General features: G+C 48.3%; 1 protein-coding gene across 1 annotated transcript in view; it reads left to right on the top strand.

The window, feature by feature from the left end:
• The window catches only part of LOC138753136 (laminin subunit alpha-3-like), a 341,672-nt gene that overhangs the window by 208,111 nt on the left and 117,729 nt on the right, over positions 1-15,832 (top strand). The window contains exon 38 of the mRNA XM_069915711.1: positions 2,298-2,528. Within this exon, the coding sequence (XP_069771812.1) occupies positions 2,298-2,528 (231 nt within the window). The remainder of the gene's footprint in view (positions 1-2,297; positions 2,529-15,832) is intronic.

Genomic DNA, 15,832 nt, shown 5'->3' with positions numbered 1-15,832 from the left:
AAAGTTGCCTTTAATCCTGATAGGAACATACAAACTCTGTAATCTCAAAATTTCACCTTTGAAGGTCCTCCACTTACCTTGCACATCCCCGTCTGAAAACAACTTATCCCAATCCATACGTCCTCAAAATTGGCCTTTATCCAATTTAGAATCTCAACCCAAGGTCTAGATCTCTCTTCCAAAATTAATTTGAAACTAATGGCATTATGATCACTGGACCCAAAGTGTTCCCCTACACAAACTTCTATCACACTTACTGACCCCCTCCACCCGTCAAGAGGCTGAGATCGTGCACCACCAGGTCCAAGGACATTCTCTTTCCTGCATTTATGCAATGATAACACCTGGTTTGCAAATAAAAGTGGTGGAGAAACTCAGCAGGTGTCACAGCATCCATAGAAAGTGAAGGGTAATCAATGTTTAGGGCATGAGCCCTCTGTCAAGGTCTGAGCAAGGAAAGAGGCAGGTGTGGGGTGGATGGGGTAGGGTGATGGAGAGGAGAGGATGGAGGAAGGGGCAGGGGGAAGAGAATGGATTAACAGGCAAGAGGTCATATATTTTGTTCAGGTGCCTGTCTACATTTTGCTCATATTTTGCTGAAGCCTGAAACATTGGTTATGTATCTGTATCTTTGCTCTATAAAGTACAGTGTACGTCCTACCCTGATGCTCTCTTCCAAAGTGCAACACCTCACACTTATCTGCATTAAATTCCATCAGCCATTTACTGGCCCAATTTCCCAGCTGGTCCAGATCCCTCTACAAGCTTTGAAAATCTTCCTCACACTACACTACAACTCCTATCTTTGTGTCATCAGCTAACTTGTTGATTTAATATAATAATTCATCACATTATCATCTAGGCCATTTATATAGATAACAAACAATAATGGTCCCAACACAGATCCCTGAGGCACACCACCCGACACAGACCTCCAGTCTAAGAAGCAACCATCCACCACCCCTCTCTGTTTTATTCCACCAAGTCAATTTCAAATCCAGTTTGCAACCTCTCTATGTATGCCAAGTGTCCTCACCTTCTGAACCAACCTCTCCTGTGGAACCTTGTCAAAGGCCTTACTAAAGTCCATATAAACAACATCCACAGCCTTTCCCTCATCAACCTTCTTGGTAACTTCCTCCAAAAAACTCTACAAGATTTGTTAAACATGACCTACCATCCACCTACCATCTGACTGTCCTTAAACAGCAGATGATGGTCCAAATATCTATATATCTTATCTCTCAGAAATCCTTCTAATAATTTACATACTACTGACATCAGGCTCACTGGCCTATAATTGCCTGGTTTGACAACATGAGCTACTCTCCAAACCTCTGCTCTGGCACTTCCCCATGACTAAGGACATTTTGAATATATCTGCCTGGGGCCCTACAATTTCAGCACTTGTCTCCTCAAGATACAGATCCTTTTCCTTAAACTTCATATGTTCCATGACACTTCTATTTGTTTGCCTTCCACCTTTATTCACTACACCAGTTCCCTACATAAATACCAATGAAAAAAAATTTGTTCAAGATCTTCCCCATTTCATGCGGCTCCACACATCGTTGTCCCTCTGATTTTCTAAGGGACCAATTTGGTCCCTTACTATCCTTTTACTTTTAGTACATTTATAGAACCCATTTGGATTTTCCTTCACATTATCTGCCAAAGCACCTTCTTGTCTTCTTTTTGCCTTCCTAATTTCCTTCTTAAGGAAAGATATCAATAAGATAGAAAGAGTGCAGAGAAGATTTACTGGGATGTTGCCTGGACTCCAAGAACTGATTTACAGGGGAAGGTTAAGTAGGTTAGGACTTTATTCCTTGACGTGTGGAAGAATGAGGGGAGATTTGGCAGAGGTATTTAACATTATGAGGGGGAATAGACAGGGCAAATGTAGGTAGATAGACTTTTTCCACTGAGGGTAGGTGAGATTCAAACCAAAGGGCATGGGTTAAGTGTGAAAGGGGAGGCGTTCATGGGGAACATGAGGGGGTGGGAGTGTGGAATATGCTGCCAGCTGAAATGATGAATGCGGGCTCAATTTTAATTTTTAAGAGGAATTTGGGCAGGTACATGGATTGGAGAGGTATGAAGGGCTATAGACGGTGCAGGTCAGTGAGACTAGGCAACAAAAATGGTTTGCACAGACTAGAAGTGCCAAAGGGGCCTATTTCTGTGCTGTAATGTTGTAAGGTTCTGAGTGTGTGGCCGGGGTGGGAGGAGTCTTTTAGCATGTTGCCTGCTCTTCGGAAGCAGCGGGAGTTAAGCATTGTCATTTCTACTCGCAGGATCATTTCCATCATCCTGACATCAACAGCCCGGTTTCCAGGGAGGACTTCATGCTGCTGTTGAGCAACCTGGCAGATCTTCAGATTCGAGCCCTGTACTTCTCCCAAACACAGCGCCTGTCACTTGGCTCTGTACAGCTGGAGCAAGCCTCTGCTTCCGGAACCGGGCGGCCTGCAACCAATGTGGAGATGTGCTCCTGTCCCCCAAACTACTTGGGAGAATCCTGCCAGGTAGGATCCACACTCACTGAATTATACCATTTCTGTGATGTCAATGTGATCAGAGAACGTGTTTATCGTCATACACATTGTACAATGTACAGATGCGCCAAAATTCTTACTTGCTGAAGCCGAACAGATACTTTGTAAAAGAAAAACGGCAAAAAGCAAAAAACAAGAAAGTCTGCAGACGCTGAGATTGTAGCTTAACATACAAAAGTGCAAGATAAACTCAGCAGGTCACAACAGAGCATCCACAGCAGGAAAAGGTACTATATAACTAATGTTTCAGGCCTGAGCCCTTTGTCAAATTATGAACAAAAAGCTCTTTCCTGTTCAAGTCCTTTTGTGGTGTCAGAGTAGTCCCTCAATAGTGTAACAAGAGAAGGTTCAAGTTTCCAAGGTTCCTTTTATTATCATGTAATGATAGATAAAAAATGTAACATATGTATGTTTAACTTTTGCCTGCTGTAAGGGCAGCAAAGAGTCTCCATGAGCCCAGTGCCCCTAACAATAGGAGAAAGAGAAGCAAGAGAGAGTCCCTTCAGAGTACCGAGTGTCCGTGGATTCGCCACCAGTGCTCCCGCAGACTCTGTAGCCGCACAGACTCCTGTTCGATCCATCAGCCACCCGGGGTAGTGCGAACAATGACCACTCACAGACATGAAACAAGTAGTGAAAGGTACCGTGTTTCCACCACACCCAGGCTCCAGATCCAAACCTCTGACACATTCAGTGCCCGAGGCACTCTCTCAACTTCCAGCTCAGTGATTTGGAGCAGAGAGGTAGCAGTGAGAAGAGGTTTTGACCATGGTTAAGGGGGTCCTTTATGTTGTTGGCTGCCTTCTTGAGGCAGCACCTCACGCAGATATCTGCAAAGGACGGCTCAGTTTATAACTTCTTTTAATCCTACTGATTCTATTTGAAGCAAGCTCTACCCATCCATTGAAGAAGCCTGAAGACCACCACCTCCAGGTTCAAGAATAGTTTCTTTCCAACAGCTCTCAGACTCCTGAACCTCCCCTTGGTACACTGATCAGGGACTGTCTGAACTTTTTCATCTCTTTTATTGCCCTGGGATTACTGTGAATATTTATTATCTATCTTATGTATTTGTTGTATCTTTTAATTTAATTCAATTTGTTTACTGTTATAGTTTATCCTGCAAAGTACCTGTTTGGATGTGGCAAGAATGAATTTCAGTGCATATGTACATTGAACACTGTGTACGACAATAAACCCATTATTATTAAGCAGAAGGTGCTTTGCAAACCAAGCAATTTCCCCATTAACTGTCTCTGGTATTGGTGTTCGATATTGCAGAATGCATCGAGGTTGATGCTACTCAAATCCAGCACCGAATTGTTGGTCTTAAAAGGTCCAACCCTCGAGCTTTCATCTTCATTGAGGTTATCTTCTTAGGAAGGAAAAATGGGAAATCAGAATATTATTTAAATGGTGAAGGACTTGGGAGTGCTTGTGCATGAATCACAAAAGGTTGGTTTGCAGGTAATCAAGAAGGAAAATGAAAAGGTGGCCTTCATCCCTCCTTTTCCCTCTGTCTTCTTTTCTCCAGCTTTGCATTCACAGAGCAAACCCCCCTCCTCCAATCAATTCTCACCTTTCCTCTCCTGTCCTCTATCCATGTCCAATTATCGCCTTTTGTCTGTGGGGCTGTGCTCCTCCTCCCCCAACCTTTTCATTTAGACTCCTATTTGCATTTTGCTGATACCTTGAAGAAGGGCTCAGGTCTGATACATTGGTTAGATATCTTGACCTCCTATACTCCTGTGTTTTTACTTCAGCCTGGAGGTTAGCTCTGTTCTTCTCTCCCAACACACTGTCTGACCAACTATGTGCTTTCAGCGTTTTCTGGTTCTGTACCACCTGAGTCCGTGTTTGTTACGGGGCTTGCCCCTCCTTCAGTAATTTTATTGGAGCTTCTTGAGGTTGATAGTCTGAAGGTAAACTTGCATGTAGAGTTGGCGGTGAATGCTGGCATTCAGTTCAAGAGGAACTGAATATAAGAGCAAGAATGTGATGTAGAGGTTTTATAAGGCACTGCTAAGACCTCACGGGGAGGGTTGTGAGCAGTTTTGGTCTCTTCATTTAAGAAAGGATGTGCTGGCGTTGGAGAGGGTTCAGAGAATATTCACAAGGATGATTCCAGGAATGAAAGGATTATCATATGAGGAGCGTTTGACAATTCTTGGTCTGTACTTGTTGGAATTTAGGGGAATGAGGGGGGAATCTCATTGAAACATTTCAAATGTTGAAAGGCATGGACAGAGTAGATGTAGAAAGTGTAGTGGCGTTATGGTGGCACTACAACTCCCAGAAGGCATCAAATCATCTATGTGACATCAGTACGTGATGACGCCAACATGAGTCTGCGCATGATTCAGGTTTTTAAAAGGTTATGTGCATTCTGAACAGTAAATCCGTTTGATTCACGGAAAAAAATGACTTGTGTGGTTATTTCATCGTGTCCACTGCGATTCCAGTGGCCACAATTGGTGATCCCGACGAGTCCAAAAATGTATTTTTGGACAAACCTGGACTCTGCACCCGTTGATGTGAAGCTGCCACCTTTCTGGGCAGCTGAGCCTGATCTGTGGTTCCAACAGACTGAAGCACAATTTCACCTTTGCAAAGTCAAACTGGACACCACTCCTTATTACCATCTCATCAGTGCCCTGGACCAGGCTGTCGCTAAGAGGCTCAGCGACTTCCTACGGGATCCAGCAAGTATGATGCTTCAAAAGCACTTTTATTGCAAGTATATGGTATATCCCACAGGGAAAGGGGAGCCAAACGACTACACCTCGATGGGAGTCCGCGCCCCTTCAGAAATGCTGTTCCTGGCATCTGGCAAAAGGCCCAATATGTTATTCAAACAGCTCTTTTTGACCGAATGCCAGATGATATTAGGCTCTTGTTATCCAAGTGTTCATTTGAAGACCCAAGGGCTGTAGCAGCAGAGGTAGACATTCTATGGCTGACTAGAAAGGACACAAGGAAAAACAAGTCTGCACAACCAACCCCTCCACTCTTGACCCCGTGTCACACTCTAGTGCTCTAAACACAGCACTACATACAAACAAACAACGCCCCAAAACTTGCCTATTTGACACTTCCATTATTTTTTGGAGGGCAGAGATTTTACGATGAACACTGACCACAAGCCCTTAACATTTGCATTTTCCAAGGTCACAGAGCCCTGCTCGGAGCGACAACAACGGTAATTATCATTCATTTCAGAATTTTCCTCAAAAATAGTACATATTTCCAGAAAGGACAATGTAGTAGCTGATGCACTTTCCTGCTCTGCTCCACTCAAGGTTTGTCCGTAGATCAAGGTCTTGACTACACAGCTTTGGCCGTAGCCCAAGAACATGACCATGAGACGAATGCTGATCGGACTGCAGTCACAAACCTGCAATTGAAGGATGTCTAGTTTGGAGTTCATGGCAAACTACTCCTCTGTGATATATTAACCATAGACCCACACCCAGTAGTTCCAGCATCATGGAAACGTCGAGTATTCGTCTCTGTGCATGGTCTCTCACATCCATCAATTAGATCGACTGTTCGAATGGTTTCTGACAGGTTCGTGTACACGGTCTTAAAAAGAATGTTACACAAATGGCGAGGTCATGCATTGCCTGCTGGAAAGCAAAAGTTCAACGACATACTAAGACACCACTGCAGTCCTTCGCAGCAGTTACTTGGCATTTTGCTCATGTCCACATGGACATTGTTGGTCTGCTTCCTGTTTTAAGAGGATCCTGTCATCTTTTTACAGTAATAGACAGGTTTATGCGGTGGCCCGAGGCCATGCCTATGGTAGGTGCTACTGCAGACACTTGTGCTCAGGCATTCCTTCCTCAGTTCCTGGGTATCTCGTTTTAGTTTATCGGCGTATGTTACTTCGGATAGAGGTCCACAAGTTACTTCCTCACTGTGGACCGCCTTGTCTCACTCCAACAATTCACCATACAAATGCCTATCATCCCCTGGCCAATGGAATGCTGGAAAGATTTCTTCGACATCTCAAGTCAGCCTTGATGGCTCAGTTAGAGGGCCTGAAATGGGCTGATGAGCTGCCCTGGGTATTCCAACAACTCCAAAGGATGGCCTCCAAGCTTTATCTGCTGAGCTCGAGTACAGAGTGTCGTTGGTGGTCCCAGGGGAGTTTGTTCCCTACTATTCCAACTCCATCAATAATCCGAATGAACTGTTGAGCAGGCCAAGGGAGACCATAGGAAAATTAACTTCTATACTACCATCGTCACATGGAGAACACTCTTCCCTCATGCCCGAAGACCTAAAAAACTGCGAGTTTGTCTTCGTCTGTAGGGGAACATAAGGTATTCAGACAAACTAGGTCGACCTGTATTTTGGACATTGGAGGGAAGCCACAGTCTTTCACTATTGACAGGCTTAAACCAGCTCTTGGACAAATCTTCCCCACTGCAACAGCCAACAGTCCGTCACAGAGGTCAGCCACCTAAAAGACAGAGAAACCTTTCTGCTGGTTCCAGGGAAGAGGGTGGGGGGCATGTAGCGGTGCTATGGCAGCACTACAACTCCCAGAAGGCATTGACCTACCCATGTGCCGTCAGTAAGTGATGACATCAACACATGTCAGGCGCATGATTCGGGCTTTTAAAAGTTTGCGCGCGTTCTGAACAGTAAATACATTTGATTCACTGAAGAAACACCTTGTGTGGTTATTTCATCATGTCCACTGAAATTCCCATGGCCACAAAAGGTTGTTCCTATGGTGGTACTCGAGAGGGCACAACTTTAGGATTAAAGGGTGTCCACTTAGAACAGAGATGGGGAGGAATTTCTTTAGCCAGAGGGTGATAAATCTGTGGAATTTGTTGCCACAGGCAGTGTGGAGGCCAGGCCATTGGGTGAATTTAAGGAAGAGATTGATAGGTACTTGATTAGCTAGGGTATCAAAGGTTATGGGGAGAAGGCCGGGCAATGGGGCTGAGTGGGAAAATTGATCAGCTTGTGATTGAATGATGGGGCAGATTCAATGGCCTGAATGGCCTTTTTTTGCTCTTTGTCTTATGGTCTTAAAGTTGAATACTTGTGGCCCGACTCCAAGTTGTAACTATTTTCATGCTACTTTTTTTGTTCTTTTGGTAACAAAATATTTATTATCTATGAATCTTTGGTATTGATTATGTCTTTTTTAATTTAATGTATACTGTTGTATTTTTTTCTACAAACTACCTGTTTGGCAGCAGCAAGAAGGAATTTTCGTGCCTATTACATTGTGCAATGTACATGACATTAAACATTATCATCAGGTATTGGGAGGTTTAAGGAAGTTCTGCTTTAAAGAGCAAGAAATGGCAGCGCTGTCAGAGGGGTTGTAACAATAACACCGCTCTGGTGTAGACCTGGAGAGATTGGGGAGAGGAGACACAGCGTTGCTCTGGTGTGGACCTGGAGAGATTGGGGAGAGGAGACACAGCGCTGCTCTGGTGTGGACCTGGAGAGATTGGGGAGAGGAGACACAGCGCTGCTCTGGTGTGGACCTGGAGAGATTGGGGAGAGGAGACACAGCGCTGCTCTGGTGTGGACCCGGAGAGATGGGGAGAGGAGACAGCGCTGCTCTGGTGTGGACCTGGAGAGATTGGGGAGAGGAGACACAGCGCTGCTCTGGTGTGGACCCGGAGAGATGGGGAGAGGAGACAGCGCTGCTCTGGTGTGGACCTGGAGAGATTGGGGAGAGGAGACACAGCGCTGCTCTGGTGCGGACCCGGAGAGATGGGGAGAGGAGACACAGCGCTGCTCTGGTGTGGACCTGGAGAGATTGGGGAGAGGAGACACAGCGCTGCTCTGGTGTGGACCTGGAGAGATGGGGAGAGGAGACAGCGCTGCTCTAGTGTGGACCTGGAGAGATTGGGGAGAGGAGACACAGCGCTGCTCTGGTGTGGACCTGGAGAGATGGGGAGAGGAGACACAGCGTTGCTCTGGTGTGGACCTGGAGAGATTGGGGAGAGGAGACACAGCGCTGCTCTGGTGTGGACCTGGAGAGATTGGGGAGAGGAGACACAGCGCTGCTCTGGTGTGGACCTGGAGAGATTGGGGAGAGGAGACACAGCGCTGCTCTGGTGTGGACCTGGAGAGATTGGGGAGAGGAGACACAGCGCTGCTCTGGTGTGGACCCGGAGAGATGGGGAGAGGAGACAGCGCTGCTCTGGTGTGGACCTGGAGAGATTGGGGAGAGGAGACACAGCGCTGCTCTGGTGCGGACCCGGAGAGATGGGGAGAGGAGACACAGCGCTGCTCTGGTGTGGACCTGGAGAGATTGGGGAGAGGAGACACAGCGCTGCTCTGGTGTGGACCCGGAGAGATGGGGAGAGGAGACAGCGCTGCTCTGGTGTGGACCTGGAGAGATTGGGGAGAGGAGACACAGCGCTGCTCTGGTGTGGACCTGGAGAGATTGGGGAGAGGAGACACAGCGCTGCTCTGGTGTGGACCCGGAGAGATGGGGAGAGGAGACAGCGCTGCTCTGGTGTGGACCCGGAGAGATGGGGAGAGGAGACAGCGCTGCTCTGGTGTGGAGCTGGAGAGATTGGGGAGAGGAGACACAGCACTGCTCTGGTGTGGACCTGGAGAGATTGGGGAGAGGAGACACAGCGCTGCTCTGGTGTGGACCCGGAGAGATGGGGAGAGGAGACAGCGCTGCTCTGGTGTGGACCTGGAGAGATTGGGGAGAGGAGACACAGCGCTGCTCTGGTGTGGACCCGGAGAGATGGGGAGAGGAGACAGCGCTGCTCTGGTGTGGACCTGGAGAGATTGGGGAGAGGATACACAGCGCTGCTCTGGTGCGGACCCGGAGAGATGGGGAGAGGAGACACAGCGCTGCTCTGGTGTGGACCTGGAGAGATTGGGGAGAGGAGACACAGCGCTGCTCTGGTGTGGACCCGGAGAGATGGGGAGAGGAGACAGCGCTTCTCTGGTGTGGATCTGGAGAGATTGGGGAGAGGAGACACAGCGCTGCTCTGGTGTGGAACTGGAGAGATGGGGAGAGGAGACACAGCGTTGCTCTGGTGTGGACCTGGAGAGATTGGGGAGAGGAGACACAGCACTGCTCTGGTGTGGACCTGGAGAGATTGGGGAGAGTAGGCACAGCGCTGCTCTGGTGTGGACCTGGAGAGATTGGGGAGAGGAGACACAGCGCTGCTCTGGTGTGGACCCGGAGAGATGGGGAGAGGAGACAGCGCTGCTCTGGTGTGGACCTGGAGAGATTGGGGAGAGGAGACACAGCGCTGCTCTGGTGCGGACCCGGAGAGATGGGGAGAGGAGACACAGCGCTGCTCTGGTGTGGACCTGGAGAGATTGGGGAGAGGAGACACAGCGCTGCTCTGGTGTGGACCCGGAGAGATGGGGAGAGGAGACAGCGCTGCTCTAGTGTGGACCTGGAGAGATTGGGGAGAGGAGACACAGCGCTGCTCTGGTGTGGACCTGGAGAGATGGGGAGAGGAGACACAGCGTTGCTCTGGTGTGGACCTGGAGAGATTGGGGAGAGGAGACACAGCGCTGCTCTGGTGTGGACCTGGAGAGATTGGGGAGAGGAGACACAGCGCTGCTCTGGTGTGGACCTGGAGAGATTGGGGAGAGGAGACACAGCGCTGCTCTGGTGTGGACCTGGAGAGATTGGGGAGAGGAGACACAGCGCTGCTCTGGTGTGGACCCGGAGAGATGGGGAGAGGAGACAGCGCTGCTCTGGTGTGGACCTGGAGAGATTGGGGAGAGGAGACACAGCGCTGCTCTGGTGCGGACCCGGAGAGATGGGGAGAGGAGACACAGCGCTGCTCTGGTGTGGACCTGGAGAGATTGGGGAGAGGAGACACAGCGCTGCTCTGGTGTGGACCCGGAGAGATGGGGAGAGGAGACAGCGCTGCTCTGGTGTGGACCTGGAGAGATTGGGGAGAGGAGACACAGCGCTGCTCTGGTGTGGACCTGGAGAGATTGGGGAGAGGAGACACAGCGCTGCTCTGGTGTGGACCCGGAGAGATGGGGAGAGGAGACAGCGCTGCTCTGGTGTGGACCCGGAGAGATGGGGAGAGGAGACAGCGCTGCTCTGGTGTGGAGCTGGAGAGATTGGGGAGAGGAGACACAGCACTGCTCTGGTGTGGACCTGGAGAGATTGGGGAGAGGAGACACAGCGCTGCTCTGGTGTGGACCCGGAGAGATGGGGAGAGGAGACAGCGCTGCTCTGGTGTGGACCTGGAGAGATTGGGGAGAGGAGACACAGCGCTGCTCTGGTGTGGACCCGGAGAGATGGGGAGAGGAGACAGCGCTGCTCTGGTGTGGACCTGGAGAGATTGGGGAGAGGATACACAGCGCTGCTCTGGTGCGGACCCGGAGAGATGGGGAGAGGAGACACAGCGCTGCTCTGGTGTGGACCTGGAGAGATTGGGGAGAGGAGACACAGCGCTGCTCTGGTGTGGACCCGGAGAGATGGGGAGAGGAGACAGCGCTTCTCTGGTGTGGATCTGGAGAGATTGGGGAGAGGAGACACAGCGCTGCTCTGGTGTGGAACTGGAGAGATGGGGAGAGGAGACACAGCGTTGCTCTGGTGTGGACCTGGAGAGATTGGGGAGAGGAGACACAGCACTGCTCTGGTGTGGACCTGGAGAGATTGGGGAGAGGAGACACAGCGCTGCTCTGGTGTGGACCTGGAGAGATGGGGAGAGGAGACACAGCGCTGCTCTGGTGTGGACCTGGAGAGATTGGGGAGAGGAGACACAGCGCTGCTCTGGTGCGGACCCGGAGAGATGGGGAGAGGAGACACAGCGCTGCTCTGAAGTGTTCAACAGCTCAGCACTATTGCCAGTGGCACTGTGCACACTATAAATGGCCTGTGCCTAAGATGGTAGTGCCAGAGCTTGGCAGCAGCCACAAGGTGTTGCTTATTCCGGGAGAGAAGAAGCAGAGGATATGATCCTACAGGACGGAGGCGAAGGCAGCAGAATAGCGAGGGTTTCAGAGGATGAGGGACCCACACAGACTGTGGGAGGCTTGCAGTCGAGGGACCAACACAGGGTGCAGGCTGCTGGAGACTGGCTCATGGGAACCAGGTATAGGAACCAGGATTGGAGAGGGTGCCGAGGGCGCTGGAGGCTTCCTGATCATGTTGGGGATTTGGATCTGGAGATCAGGATGACGATGAATTAACAGGAGTCTGTGCAGCTGCAGAGGCTGCGGGAGCGCTGGAGGTGAATCCATGGGCACTCAGTGACTCTGAAGATGCTTTCTTTTCCTTCTCTATCTCTCTTTCTGCAAGGGGCGCCGGGCGACACTAACGGAGACTCTCTGTCTGCCTTACAGTAGGCAGGAGGCAATTTCATACACTATTATATATTCTGTACTATGATAATAAAAAGAATCTTGAATCGAAAGCAAGCATGCTGTTCACTTACTTTACCACCCTGTCTATTTTTGTGGCCACTTTAAGGACCCTATGGACTTGAACCCCTAGTTTGCTCAGTATATCAGTTTAATAATTGCTCTGGTTACGAGATCACCTTTGGACCTAATGCACACCCATGTGTTACTGCCAGACCCGCACACTTTATCACAGGGCTGCTCCTTTGGCATGCAATCAGCTTGTTACTCCACTTGACCAGTCAGATGTGGTTCCCATTGACACAATGGTAAATACTTTCACAAATCCTTCAGTTGCAACTTTGACCCTCGGAGAACAAATCGAAAGCTGTGTGCCAAACGCAAAGGCGACTGGAATAATTTCCTCAGATCCTCCTCCATGCAGACTGTGTGGAGAGGTTTTTAAATCAAGAATTACTCATTCAGGATCTGCCAACCATAAAGCAGATGGTTAATGAGGAATATTGATGAATTCCAGCCACAGTACTTTTTACTTTGCAGAGCCTTAGTATTCTTGGACAGCCTCTGTTTTTTAATTGGGTACCGTGGACCGTTAATATACAAGTCTTAATATTTTAAATGTGTTAAAATAAATGATGGCTTCCAAAATCAAGGCTCATGGGATTGGGGCAAAGTATTGATGTGGATTGAGAACTGGCTGGCAGGTAGAAGACAGAGAGTTGGGATAAATGGCTCGTTTTCTGAGTGGCAGGCGGTGACCAGTGGGGTGCCACAGGGATCTGTACTGGGACCCCAGCTGTTCACAATTTACATTAATGATCTGGATGAGGGGATTGGATGTAATATCTCCAAATTTGCAGATGACACTAAGCTAGGAGGGGTTGTGTGCACAGAAGAGGGGGTCAGGAAGCTCCAGTGTGATTTGGATAAATTGAGGGACTGGGCAGATCCATGGCAAATGCACTACAATGTGGATAAATGTGAGGTTATCCACTTTGGTAATACAAACCGGAGGGCAGATTACTATTTGAATGGCAATAGATTAAGAGATGGGGATGTGTAGAGAGACCTAGGGGTACTTGTACATCAGTCTCTGAAGGCGAGCATGCAGGTACAGCAGGCGGTTAAAAAGTCAAATGGTATGTTGGCCTTCATATCAAGAGGGTTTGAGTCTAGGAACAAGGATACCTTACTGCAGCTGTACAGGGCCTTGGTGAGACCCCACATGGAGTATTGTGTGCAGTTTTGGTCACCTTATCTAAGGAAGGATGTTCTTGCAATGGAGGGAGTGCAGAGGCGATTCACCAGGCTGATACCTGGAATGGCAGGAATGACTTAGGAGGAAAGATTGCGCAAATTGGGATTGTACTCGCTGGAGTTTAGAAGATTGAGAGAGGATCTCATAGAGACCTATAAAATTCTGGCAGGACTGGACAGAATGGATGCAGATGGGATGTTTCCAAGGATGGGAAAATGCAGAACCCGGGGCCATGGTTTGAGGATAAGAGGCAAACCATTTAGGACCGAGATGAGGAGGAATTTCTTGACCCAGAGGGTGGTGAATCTGTGGAATTCATTGCCACAGAGGGCAGTAGAGCAGGTTCATTAAATCTATTTAAGAGGGAATTAGATCTATTTCTTCAGTATAAGGGTATTAAAGGTTACGGAGAGAAGGCGGGGACGGGGTACTGAACTTTAAGATCAGCCATGATCTCGTTGAATGGTGGAGCAGGCTCGAAGGGTCGAATGACCTACTCCTGCTCCTATCTTCTATGTTTCTATGTTTCGATGTGTTGAAGTTCTATTCTAACCTATATTTATGTAAATATGCTCCGTGGTCCTGGAGAAATCCTATCTTGTCTTTACCATGCGAGCATGGTATGAATGGCAAATAAAGGTGATGACTTGACTTGAAGACATTGAGGTGAGAGGTAATGAAATTCTAGACAGGAGCCGTTCCACAGCTCTACCACAGCTGCATTCCTGAAGGGTTATTTTGAAGTCACAAGGTCCTGCCCCTGAGTCAGGAGGCCTGCAGGTTCAAGTCACACTCATGGAGCCAACACCACCTGGCTGAGAAAAAAGCTCTTCCCATGGGTAGTGACAATGTTGAATGACCAAAGGAACTGCCGACACTGACTATCAGAAACTCTCATGTGCACAAAATCAAATTATTTATTTATTTGTATAGATGAATATTTTTATTTTGAATAATTTATTTGTATTTTTCAACATTGAATTCAACAGTTTACACACATCATCAACAGTTTTTACAAATCTGTGTCCATTACAACTGATCTTTCTCCCATCTATGAGAATTTTCTGTCGAATCCAAACCTAACACTCCTTCCGCTTTCTCCCTCCCCCCAGCCCATTCCCTCAACCTCCATCACTTAACACTTAGACAAGCAAAGAAAAAACATTTAAGACATTAAAATGTGCAAAACACGCGAATAAATCACATTGGGAAGTTGTGGGTCTGACCTGGTCCAACGGCCAGAGGATTGGGCCGATTTTCCTATGTTTTCCTGACTTTTCCTGTCTGGACTGAGGCGGACCCCCTTGTTCCCCCACCCCCTCCCCCTCCAGAGATTGGAGAGGAATCGGAGTGAACCGGGCCCTTTAGCAAATTTATCTCTTTCACAACTGTGCTCCTCTATGGCTCAGGTATAGTTGCCAAATCTTTTGGAAGGTACTGTATCTTCCCCTCAGGTTATAGGTAACTTTCTCCAGGAAAACATGGACTTGCATCTCCTTGCTGCATTGCGCAATACTCAAGTGAGAGTCGGACTTCCAGGTAACCGCTATGCACTTCCTGGCCACCACCAATGCGATCATTAAAAATTGAATTTGGAATTTGGACAGCTTCATTGTAAGTCTTGTCCATCATGTTACCCAACAGTAAAAACCAGGATCCTGTGGAAATTCCTTACCTCTGATTTTCCCTAGGACTTCACCTAGCTCTGCCCAGAAGGGCCTCACCTTGGTACATGTCCAGGTCGCATACATAAAGGTTCCTGTCACAATGGCGCATCTGAAACACTGATCCGACAGTTCCAGCTTGGACCTGATAATCTTTTGCAGCATCAGATACAGTTGGTGCAAGAAATTCATAGGTCGGACCAGCACCACTCATCAATCGTTGTTCCCAAATCCGACTCCCACCTCTGTCTCAATTTGTGAAGACCTCATTTGGGTCCTTCTGCTTGGAGCAGAAAATACATTGTCGAAATAAATTTCCGTGTGGTGCCCCATCGAATCATGGTCTCTATGTCACTGCACTTTGGTAGGGCCATAGTTGGGCCTCATTTGTCCTGCAGCAAAGATCTTATCTGAAGGTAGCAGTGGAATGTCTTATTTAACAAATCATATTTCTGCCTAAGATGCTCAAATGACATTAATTGCCCCTGCTCATAACAATCCTCTATCCACCTAGCATCATTCCTGCACCAGGTGACTAGGATCTTGTTATCCACTGTCAAAAGTATTAAATGGTTCGGAGTTAGAGGAGTTTTTGGAGACAGCCCCAATTTTATTCCTAAGTACTGATTAATGCCACCCCAGATGTGAATAATCTGCTTTAGGATGGGGCTGTCTGTATTTCAAATAGCAATTTGGCATCCCATTTGTAAATAAAGTCCTCTGCCATCTTCTTACCTACCAAGTGCAGAACAATTTGTACCCAGGATGGTACCTCTCCCCCCCAACCCCAAAAAATGAGGAGATATACCTCGACAGGGCTGCCCAACATTATTTTAAAGTCTGGCCTCCGTAATCTGCCCAGACTATAGTCCCAGGTCAATTTCTCCATAGAGATCCCCTGGCTACCTTCCCATTCCATAAGAATGTTCTTATCCGTGAGAGCAGGGCCTGAAGGAAACTCCTGGGCAACGTCACAGGCAAGGTTTGAAAGAGATACTGGAGTCTTGGCAGCA

This window comes from Narcine bancroftii, chromosome 2, assembly GCF_036971445.1.
Source record: "Narcine bancroftii isolate sNarBan1 chromosome 2, sNarBan1.hap1, whole genome shotgun sequence".
In the NCBI taxonomy this organism is placed as follows: Eukaryota; Metazoa; Chordata; class Chondrichthyes; order Torpediniformes; family Narcinidae; genus Narcine; species Narcine bancroftii.
Note: the sequence above shows the minus strand (reverse complement) of the source record. Positions and strands in the feature narration are given on the sequence as shown.